Source organism: Haplochromis burtoni, unplaced genomic scaffold, assembly GCF_018398535.1.
Source record: "Haplochromis burtoni strain Fernald_Lab_line unplaced genomic scaffold, NCSU_Asbu1 Contig_116, whole genome shotgun sequence".
Taxonomy (NCBI): Eukaryota; Metazoa; Chordata; class Actinopteri; order Cichliformes; family Cichlidae; genus Haplochromis; species Haplochromis burtoni.
In genome coordinates this window covers 73,804-85,605 of record NW_024582477.1, presented here as the reverse complement: position 1 = coordinate 85,605, position 11,802 = coordinate 73,804, and the positions used below count along the sequence as shown (strand labels likewise).

The 11,802-nt window shown below is 44.7% G+C and overlaps 1 protein-coding gene across 1 annotated transcript; it reads right to left on the bottom strand.

Annotated features, from left to right (window-relative positions):
* Positions 1-674: 674 nt before the first annotated feature.
* Positions 675-4,203, bottom strand: tril (TLR4 interactor with leucine-rich repeats). Its single transcript, XM_005928652.2, has one exon. It carries the CDS (start codon positions 3,601-3,603, stop codon positions 1,126-1,128), a length of 2,478 nt encoding a protein of 825 aa, XP_005928714.1. The 5' UTR covers positions 3,604-4,203; the 3' UTR covers positions 675-1,125.
* Positions 4,204-11,802: the final 7,599 nt, after the last annotated feature.

Below are 11,802 nucleotides of genomic sequence, written 5' to 3'. Positions count from 1 at the left end.
TATCTTAAAAAAATGTTTTATTACAACTTGCCTGATGAGGCATTCATGGACATGTTTGAGACTCTGGATGTCTGCAACACTGTGAGTCAGCTGCTTTCAAGAAGTTATGCGTTATTATTGTAATATCTGTACTGATTTTCCCAAATCTTGTGTCTAAACATATGCCCGCCATATTCGCTTCCATTATATTCAATGGAAGGAACCTACATGGACTAAAACACAAATAAACAAACAACCAAAAATATGACAGACAGGCAAGTCGAAAAATATGCAGTTTTGATTTTGGCGTGAACTGTCCCTTTAAGGTCAGCTGTCACAAACCAAGAAGCTTTAATGTCTAACATCTTGACTGTCTGATGCTATGAAAAGTTTGTGTGCAGACAATTGTCAGTGTGTGTGTGTGTGTGTGTGTGTGTGTGTGTGTGTGTGTGTGTGTGTGTGTGTGTGTGTGTGTGTGTGTGTATGATTTGAACTGAATGTAGGAGGCACTCCACCCCGTAGACTCAAACAAAGGGACTGCCTAACTATTGCCAGACCTCATCTTGACACGCACACAGCTCACTCACTCACTTCTTTAATGTTCTGTTGCTGCTCTCGTCCTCAGTCTTATATACAGTCTGGGTTTTAGTACCCGCAGATACAATAACACATGCACTCAAATGACAAATCAGTCACATTGTTGGGGATTTTTACTTTGTCATGTAATGCAAAATGATACAAAGTTCCTTATAAAAGTTTAAAACACGGTAGATGTGGTACAAAACAGGAGATTTTTCTGCCACCCAGCAGCCATTACACACTGTACATATATGAGACAATATGATGTCTGCAAACTGAATATTAGCACCGTAGTTGAAATCAGTGGTACATCATTCACGTACACAAAAAAAAAAAAGAAAAAAAGAAAAACAACGCATGTAGACTCACAGAAGCAAGAAAATTAAAGAGGAAGGGTCCAAACTGGGAAAGGGGAAGTCAGAGGGAATGGACTTCCTCTGGTGTCTCATGAGCTCAGCTGAGAGGAGTTTGTGTTAAAAAGGCTAAATCACAGATGGAAACATGAAGCAATTCCCATTTTTTTCAGTGTCAACATTTTTTTAAAGCTAATTTGGAGTTTTAATGGTTCTAGTCAGAGAATCTCTGCATTTCGCTGTCTCTGCGAACGCTGCTGCTGTCCAGAAAGCGGTCGCAAGGGAACTCGATGAGATCCCCCTCCTCTAGCGGTGCGAGCCGTGCTGGCCGGCTGCTTTGGTAGCTGGTGAAGTCGGTGCAGACGGACGCCGTGGCCATTGCGGTGCGAAACGGTCGCCTGGTGGAGTACATGTGGCGCACGTGCACAGCTGACTTCCTCCTCTGCAACTTTCTCCTCAGACTTCTCCCCAGCCAAACCCCGCCGATGACCAGCAGCAGCACAGCATTCCCGGCGAGCATCGCCACCGTCACCAGCTGGAGGTCAGAGGTCAGCGTAGCTCCACGGCCATTTGCCTCAGATAGGGTGACCAGCCCCGTGCAGTGGTCGCGTGGTGCGACCTGACACACGGAACCTCCGACCACTCCCTCCACGCAGACCATGTAGGTCACATCTGAGCTGAGCTCTCGGAGGGTCACGGAGCGAGCCGCGCCGTGGGCGTAAACGTAGCGGGGGAAACGATCCTGGGTGCCAAACCTGTCAAACAGAACCCGGTAGTGGACTTCATCAAGACCTGGCCCGGGCCCTGGTGTGTAGCGGTGATGATCCCTGGTGGTCCAGTACACAGTGACGGTATTAGATGTGACGTGATGCACGGACACATTAGTGATGAAATGGCGGTTGAAAACACAAGGGTCTGTAATGACAGGTAGGGTGTCATCCTGATCCGACCTAAGGAGATCTAACTGCTCTCCTGAGTGAACAGACACAGTGGTGGTTAGCCCGATGCTTGCTGGGCTCATTGTGGCTGATGGACTGGGTTTGAAAATAACTTTTGACCTCGTTCTCCCCTTAACGCGTTTCCCAGCTGCCTCTGCAGCAGGCCGTAGCTTCTTCTTTGGTTTCCTTCTGTCCAGGAAAGAAGAAGGTTCTGCCACCTCTTGACCTCCTTGGTCTCCTTGGATCCCCACCTCTTCCTGTCCCTCTTTTTTCCTCTGCTCTCCATTTTTCCATACCATGACTCCACCCCTGTTCACCGGTCTTAAACGTCCTGTTTCTTCCACTTCCCCTCTCTTTCTCACACCTTTCTGAGCTTCTTCATCTGTCCTCTCTCCGCCCTCTGGCAACCGAGAATCTCTTTCTCCTCTCTCAGTGCTCCCCAGCTTCACTAGTACGGCCCCTGCCCTGCTCTCCTCAGGCCTAGCTTGACTTGTACACAAGTGAGTCCAGTTCCCAAGGGGCTGCAGCTGGGAGCTGTTCACATAGTCCAGATATTTCCCCCTCAGAGTTGCTGGGTAATGACACTGCACAAACACAGTCAGCAGTTTGCCCTGAGAGTGTGCAGCAGCAATCCATTCTCTCAGTTGCTCCAGGCGACAGTCACATGTCCAGTTGTTGCCTTGGAGATCCAAGTCGTAAAGTACGCTGTTGAGGGTAAACATGTCCCCAGACAGACTGGTGAGAAAGTTGTCCTTCAGCTTCAACACTCTTAGGTGTTTAAGTCTTGAAAAAGCCAGAGAGTCCACGCTGGATATCCGGTTGCGGCTGAAGTCCAGCTCCTCGACACGCTCCAGGGGGTCGAGGAGGACGGCAGGAATTCCCACCAGTTCGTTGCCGTCAATCAGAAGCTCGGTGAGGCTCGACAGGCCCCTCAAAGCACCACTGTCCATTTGGGAGATTTTGTTGTTGCTGAGGGAAAGCTTGGACAGTTTTTTCAGGTTTTGGAAGACATGGTTGCCAATATGACGAATTTCATTTTCAGACAACAGCAACGTCGTCAAAGCTTTGAGATGAGAGAAAGTGAGGACATTGCGCACGGCTGATTGCTTGTTGTGGGCCAGGTTTAAAAAGCGTAGGCTGGTCAGTTTAGAGAAAGCGTTTCTGTGAATGTGCTGCAGTTTGTTGGATTCCAGATGAAGATAATTTAGATTGATCAAACTCTTAAAAACAGAGTCCTGCAGAACTTCTAGAGAGTTGCCATCCAGGCGCAATTTAATAAGATTATCCAGGTTGGAAAACAGTCCCGGTGTGATTTTCTTAATTGCATTGTTGTTTCCATAGAGAATAGTCAATTTCTTTAGGGGCTGCAAACTTCCCGCGGGTATAGCTGTTAAAAGATTATGTCCCAAGTACAGCTCTTCCAACTTGGGAAGGTTCTCAAATGCTTTTGGGTGAATAACTCTTATTTGATTGTACTGCAGATTTAACCGTTCGAGGTTACTGTACCGTGTGAAGTCAAAGGCGGAGATGTTAGAGATGAAGTTGCCCCCAAGGCTGAAAATCTGCACTTCCTCGGGCATCTGCGCAGTGGGTTTGGGCACAGTGCGCAATCCGCGATTGGTGCACATGAGATGCTGTGAATGCTGACAGTCGCAGCGGTTTGGGCAAAAGCCCGTCGCCAGCGAGGAGGACAGAAACCCATTAAGCGACAGCAGGAAAAAGCACATCCCCACCAGGAAACTGCTGGTATCCATTCCCACAGCGCGGCCGGCACAGCCCGGATCTGAAGCGGCATTCGCTTTGTGTGTTTCAGGTGCAGTCGCCCCTCTCCTCTGTCACGCTGGACTCTTCCATATTTCACTTGTTGCTCTGTAAAGTGTACATTTCAAGCGCGCAGCGCCATCGCTGAGCAGCATCATCTATGGAACGCGTGAACTTGCCCAATGCGCTCTGATGCTGTCCGAGGGAACAGCCACCTCCCCAAGTAAAGCCTACATCCCCCCAAGTGGTCATCTGCTGCGAATTACAGAGTTCAGACGCTGAGCATGATCGCACACTCACACACTCAAACTCACTGAAAGTCCCTCCCCCGCAACTCTGCGACCCCGCCAAAACCAGATGTGCGCAGAGATCCAGAAGAGATCTGCGCGTGCACGCAGGTAATGAGACACACACGGCGTGCAGTGACGGAGATTGAGAAACCCTTTGACCGAGTTTTTGCGCGCCCCCTCCTTCACCGGGGGTCTGAGATCTGGTATATGGACAAAGCAGACAGCAAGATTTCCTTCCCACGGAATCCCCAGGGAACCCCGAAAATTTCAGCTCTCTCTCTTGCAGAACGGTTCGGGCAGAGCAGAGCAGTCACTCATGAAACAAGCTTAGTAAAAAAAAAAGTTTAATGAATGTTGAATGCATGTTTCCCCTCTCTCTCTCTCTCTCTCTCTCTCTGCTACAGTAGGAATACCACCAACATGCAGCTCAGCCGATTTACCATTTTCTCATTAACACGCCTTTTGTTGCTTCGTGGGAGCACAGATGGTTCGCATTTGCAGTGCAGGAATTCTAAAGCGTGTGTTAAGACAGGCGAAGAGAGGTGCCAGATCTTAGTTAGAGATCGTCTCGCAGAAAGTGAGTGAAGCGTGCGAATATTTAGCGCACGGTTTTGCAGACGGAGGAATCATTAGCTGCAGTGTGCGCGGAGGTTCGTGTTCAGGGCCGCTCTGAAATGTTGCTGCCAAGACATCTGCAAATACGAGGCAAAGAGCTTAAATCCAGGGGCGATTCTAGGATTTTTCAGTGGGGTGGCACAAGGGAAACCATGTGGGGGTTGGTGTAGTAGCTAATAAACTTATTGAACATTTAATCACATGGTTTGTTGTAATTATGTTTCTTTTTCCTAATAAAGCTTTCATTTATTCAATTTAAATAAAAAAATTACATCATGGCAGCTGTTTTACACGTAGAGAACCAAATTATCAGTGGTAAATAAAGCGTGTCATTAACATTACTGTTACTATCTAAAAATGAATGAAAATGTGTGTCAGAGTTGCATGTTTGTAACTATCATACAGACATTGTGACAAATCAAATAGATTGAACATCGCAGTCCCAATTAAAATACTTTGTGTCTTTAATCAGCACCAGTCTTTTGAGTTCATATATTATTAGTCGCATAGATATATTTAAAATTAAAAAGTGAAGAAAGCGAAGAGTTTCCCAGTAAAGGATGTCTGACCACCCCAGGCTCCCCAATTTAGCATGTTTAACTCCTGTACCAGTGCTTACCAAATCTTTTGTGGTCACAAGTCCCTTCATCTCCATAATCTGTCAGGTTGCCCATGATTTTAAATTTGTCAACACTTAGCACTATTGTGTCAGTTAGATTTTTCAGCTTTCTCTCAGCAACAACAAAATCTCTGTCAATCTGCTGGGATTTTCCCACACAACCATCTCAGGGGTTTACAGAGAATGGTCCGGAAAAAAGAAAATATCTAGTGAGCAGCAGAAATGTCTTGGTTGATGCCAGAGGTCACTGGAGAATGGTCAGACAGCTTCAAGCTGACAGGAAAGTAACAACAACTCAAGAGCATCGTGGAAAGCACAACATGTCGACTCTGGAAGCAGATGGGCTACAGCGGCAGAAGACCACACCGGGTGCTGCTCGTGTCAGATATTAACAGGAAACTGCTGCAACACTCACATGGTAGGGTTACAATTTGACAGCATTAAAGCATGGATCTATTCTGTCTTGTATTAATGGTTCAGGCTGGTAGTGTAATGATGTGGGGGATATTTTCCTGGCACACTTTTGGTTCCTTAATACAAATGGGATTGTTTAACTGTCGCAGGCTACCTGAGTATTGTTTCTGGCCATGTTCTCCCTTTATAATCACAGCGTACCCATTTTCTGATGGCTGCTTCCAACTGGATAACCCGCCACATCACCATCCTCAGATCATCTGAAACTGTTTTTTTAACATAACAATGAGTTCACTGTACTCAAATGGCCTCCACAGCCACCAGATCTCAGTCCGATTTAATACTTTTGGGATGTGCAGCCGACAAATCTACAGCACCTGTTTGACGACGTCACATCAACATGGACCAAAATCTCTGAGGAATGTTTCCAGCACCTTGCTGAATCTTTGCAGTTCTGAAGGCGATAGAGGGCCCAGCAAGGTGTAGCACCGTATGTTAAATGAAAATGTGGCATGGTGCTCCTTAGCAAATTGAAGAGAGCAGCACAGGATGTTTATTTACACAGCTTTGCTGCAAAGATTGCCTGCTTACCCCCAGTCTGTGACTGAATTTAAACAGAGTATTTACAATGTCAGGTCGCAGGACTTTTTACCATTAGCTGTAACTCTCATTCACTCTGAAACTTGGAAAAACTGGATTTAAAATATTTTACTGCTTATAAATAGGGTGAGTCACAAAGGAAATGTGCTGCATTCTCTGGTTTCACTGGAACATTTCATTTGTCTATGTGCAGCTATTGTTGCACATGTTTTTTTTTTATTTTTTAAAAATGTCTTTTTATTATGTAGCTGTCTGTCTCTATTTTTGCACATTCTTTTTGTACATGTGTCTCTTGGAAAAGAGATATCGATCTATATGAGACTACCTGTTTAAATGAAGGATTAAATAATACTAATAATCGGGTAGTCCTACGCTTCATACTAGCTTAGCACACTCTTGTACATCATTGCTGTTTAGGCTGATGCTCTGAATCATGACCCAGGCTACAGAGTGATCACTCCAGTTCTCTTTTTTATGTAAATAACATGTTTTCTTCTGAAGTTAGCAAACTGATGTGGCTAAAGATTCATCTGCCATGGTAACAATGTGCCTGCTCAAATCTTTCGAGGTTAAAGTCAAAGGCATTGAAGATATCATACTTCAATAAGGCTTGAGATACAAGTGATGGAGCGGTCTCTAAACTGAGCAGCACAGACCAAAAGCACGCCCTGACTGGCCTCATTCTCATGCATAACTGTTGGTAGACATCATCAGATGTTATAGGTCTCTGTGTGTGAGAGTGTCTGTGTATGTTTGTGTGTGTGAGAGAGAAATACAACCCATGGGGAAGCCCCCCTCTCTCTGGGAGGTCATTTCCTGTTTGGCTATCTTTCTATAGTGTTTCTACATCCCTGCCTACCCTGTATCCATGTCTTTCTAGTGTTTCTTTCTCTTCTCCAAGGAACACACACATTGAGAAAGCACTCAGCGATCTGGCCCCCAGACATACTGGGACCAGCCAGTTGGTTTATGGCAGTCGGCTGGGCTGTCTCAAAGTCAAAGGGAATACACAAAGATTTCATCAGTCCATGTGGACTCTACTGTAGCATCAGATCATGATCGAGATTTCCCAGAGAGTTCAGACAGACAAAATGAGAGATGAACAAAGGAGGAAAAGACAAACAGTGTGATTAAAGTTAGAGCAGAGAGGGATACGAGTGTTTTAGAGCTGACCCAGATTTACAAAGACTGGCAAAACAGGTTCCATTGAGGCCCTCGAACAGAGCTGCCCACCACTGGGGCTGCAGACCAGTTTCACCAGCCAGTCCTTTCATCACCTCCTTCTCCCGCCAATGGGGCCTCTCACTGTTTAATGACATTTCAGTCTCAGAGCAGAGAAGCGAGAGAAATACCTACTTCCACTAAAACGACAAAGAGAGGGGAGAGACGAGCTCGTATCTCTGTCTGCACTTTAACATATTGTGTGTGTGTGTGTGTGTGTGTGTGTGTGTGTGTGTGTGTGTGTGTGTGTGTGTGTGTGCGCGCGCGCGCACAACATAAAGAATATCCAGGTCACTGCTAGTAAGTAACGTGAGCTAATACTGCAGCGTACTGTATGTAGGTCATTGAGGAGTGTTACATTACTCATTGCACAGTCTTCAGATGTTGAATCAGCTTCTTATGAATGAGTGTGTGTGTGTGTGTGTGTGTGTGTGTGTGTGTGTGTGTGTGTGTGTGTGTGTGTGTGTGCGTGCGTGTTTTCAGGTGTGTTGGGGAAGTCAACTTTGACATAATTTTAGATTTTAAAACTTGCATTCATACACAACAATGTGCTGTAAAACCTGGAGTGATTGTTAGTGAAAATGGGCCTCCTATGCACCAACATAGACAACAACATAAATGATTTATTGAATCTGAGCAAGTATGCTTCATTAAATCAAAACAAGATATGCTTTTTGTTTGAAACAAGGACATTTCCAAGTGATTGAAAACTTTTAGGAGCATACAAAAATGCTTCAAACACAGCAGGACTCTGAAGGTAGGGACTAATGAGCCTCACACAAAGCCACAAACTTGCAGGCGGTCACACTACTTCGAACATGTGCATCTTACTGTGTCTCCCGTCAAACTTTTATCTGCCTTGAATCACAGAGACAATGTCTCTGTAGTGTACCACAGCATGGGACTTGCTCACTTCTAGACTTCATCTCAGGAATCAGTGGGGGCTGTAGGTAAAAGTCAAGCAGTGCTCGAAATAACAAATAGCAGATTGTCTCTGCACTGAGACCAGAAAGCACGGCGGTCAATTTGTGCACTTTTGCAGGACGATAAGCACAAGTGCTGCATTTAGGAGGGGTGTTGGAAGTACGTTAATGTTTTTTTCAGGTCCTTCAAGATGCCAAAATAAAGCCAGATATAAATCCAGGAGTGGAAATCAAGTGGTGGGAAAGAAAGAGTGAGGAGGTGGGATTGCGTGTGTGTGTGTGTGTGTGAAGTTGGTTTACATGAGCAACAGCTGCTGTGATTGTTATGAGCTGGGAATCTAGTCCATGGTGTGTGTGTGTGAGTGTGTTACTGCACTTAGAGAGAGATGGAAGCACGTGTCTGCAACTGTGCTGACATGTTGCTGCAACTGAAGACTTTCAGTAAGTTAAAAGATGAAGGTAAAAACGATCGAAGAATAGCCATAAGAGCACACGGCCGCCCTTGCCTGCCTGGGGCCCAGGTGCTAACCTTTTACATCCTAGTGGTCAACCCCACCCCACCCCCACCTACCCTTAGTTCAATTCTTCCAGCTGGTTCCCATCACGGGCAGAGAAGGAGCAAAAGAAACAAGGGACAAATACTGTCAGCATCACTCCGCTCAAAGAAAAACGTGGTTAATATCAAATGAAAGCAATAAAAAAAAAAGCACACATATCACAAACAGCTGCTGTTACAAAAATACACCACTGACGAAACAGCTGATTACAACAACAACATCAGCACGTCCTGCTAAAGCATTTCTGCTCTGGGGGAGCTCCAGCTTCTCATGTCTGACTTGAGATATGTTGAAATAGCTGGGGAAGGGGTAACGCAGGAAGGGAAAGAAGGGGGAGGATGGCAGCACAGCCCTTATTTTTCAATCGACCCGTTAAGAACAGAGTAGAGAAAGGGAGGAAGGGAGGTACTCAACATCTGGAAAATATTAGAGGCCATGCTATGGCCCTTGTTGAAGGTTTGGGAGAGAGTGGATAGGGAGATAGAGAAATAAAGAGGGCAGTGTAAAGGATAGTGTGCGTATTGAGAGGGAGACCCTTTGATCTGCCAAGTTTGATAGCAGCTGTCTGCACGCTGGGTCACATAATGACACTGAGGAAGCATAATGACTTGAGATTTTAAGATCACTGAGCTGCACAGAAGATAACACTCAGGGATTTAAGTAGCTTGAAAACTGTGACAGAGATGCATGGGCATCTGCACACATGAAAGAAAGCGCAAAAAACAGAGCCCATATGGAGGTGATCTCTGGATTAGCATCGCTCAGTTCAACGCAACACAAGTACAAGTCACAAACAAGGCTGCAGAAAAAATGCGGGTCTTTATGAGTCATTAAAACAAAGTCTTCACTCTGTAATTTAGAGAGTGGAGACATCTGATCTGCAGCTGTCCCAGTCCCCACACTGCACTGCTTGTGTGAAACATCGCCCTCTGCTGACAGACATTATAGCCTAATGTAGGCCAGTACTGTAATAACGTCACAGAGTGATGATGGCTCCTGAGAAAGATGATTTTTATAAATGCCCTCTTTCATTGAGAGAGCTCAAAGTAAGCTAATTTGCTAACTCAATCTAGCCTTAGATTAAGTTAGCAATCTAGATGTGCTAGATTGAATCTAGCCCACAGGGCATCTCTGATACCCCCTCTCCACAGAGGCGATGCCACTGCAGAATTTAGAACTGCTTCGGTGCATTTCCTCCAGAAAATGGCTCTTTAAATGTTAGCAAGGCACATAATTGTGGTCCAAAAGTTGCTGGAGCCACCAGTGGCTGGTGGAAATTTACCAGTGACTGGCATATTTGTACCATCATTTTCTTCCCATGGAAATTATGCCAATTTCTGCCCACAGTCCTACATAATAATAGTTTCTCAGACTGTTGCCTAAAAGGTGGGTAGATCTCAAAAAGCACCATGCAGGACAGAGTGAGATCTGGTGCATAAAGGGCACCAGGGGTGGCACTGCATTGGATGGAAAGGAGGAAATAGACTCCAGATCTACAGGTAGCAAGGCAGTGTAGTTAGCTGGCCATGTGTATCAACATTTTTATCTATATTGGAAATCTCTCAACTACTGAATTGTTGTGAAATGATAAAATTGTCATTTACTGTGCAAAAGTCTTAAATCAGACCTAATTTCTTTATATTTTGCTAGGAAAATGGCAAATTGTTGCAACAGTTTATTGAAGCACATGTAAACATACAGGGATATATCGTCTATGAAGCAAAAATCGAGTTTGAAAGTCAATATTTGGACAACAGTCAAAAGTCTAACACAGCAAGAACTCTCCTAAACAAACTTTCATGTAATTTCTTTAAATAGTCTTCAGGAATAGTTCTCCAGTCTTTTGGACATTCAAAGCTCTATTTCTGATGATCTAATGTGATCACACACTGCTTCAATCTGAGAAGGCCAATCCATAACTGATCAGATGTCATTGTGTGCTTTTTTTTTTTATCCAGCTGTGTTCTTACTGCATTGGCAGTGTGTTTGGGATCATTGCCATGCTGAAAAATGAAGCTGCTGCCAATTAGATGTTTGGGCACTCACTGTTGTGTTTCTCTGCTAACCTAAATACTTACATACCTTTAAAACAACTGATTGCATCCATACATCAGTTTAGTTGTACTTTTTATTCATGGGGCCTTGGAACAATATCATGAAATATTATGAATATTGTGAAATTATCTTGTGGAGGGCCTGATTTAAAATCCACTTTCAAGGCCTGTGATATCTGTGCATCCATTGTGTGTTATATGCATTTCCTGGTCTCTAACAGACACAAACTGTGGGAAAACACAGGATCCAAATGAGTATCTTATTAGATCCAGATTCAGGGATGAATCTCAGCTACAAAACAGAGAAGTCTTGCAGTTGAACTGCATTTCCTGCTGCTACTATATCCTCCTTACACTTAACATTAAACTGCACACTTCAATGAAAAACAACACTAAAGCCCAGCCAGTCTTTTATCCTTGAATACAAAGTATTCAGTCTGCAGTAACCACAGCTGACCTACAGATGGCACTGTCATCTCTTCACTCAGTAAACATGTCTGTACCAGTCATTGGTGTTTACTGACAGAGAGGTGATAAGAGGGGGGATAAGGGATATAAAGAATTAAATTGACACGCATGATATATTGTTTCAGATAAAATTGCTTCTTTAAAAGGAGTAATCAGTGTGTGATTGGTTCCTATCTCCTTCACTGTTTCCTGTGTGTGTGTGTGTGTGTGTGTGTGTGTGTGTGTGTGTGTGTGTGTGTGTGTGTGTGTGTGTGTGTGTGGACAGGCGTGTCTGCACTGTGAGGTATGTCAAGGTGCGGCCCTTAGTGGCTTCAATTAATCACTCGTAAGGTGAGTTAAGTAAAAGGGAATCCACCTAGATGTGACAATGGCAGCACCTGTGATACAGGCACAGAGAGAAAGCTCTCCTCACCCTGTCTGCTCTGCTTCCA

Coding starts and splice junctions, on each gene's coding strand:
- tril (XM_005928652.2), bottom strand. CDS start 3,603: ATGGATACCAGCAGTTTCCTGGTGGGGATGTGCTTTTTCCTGCTGTCG.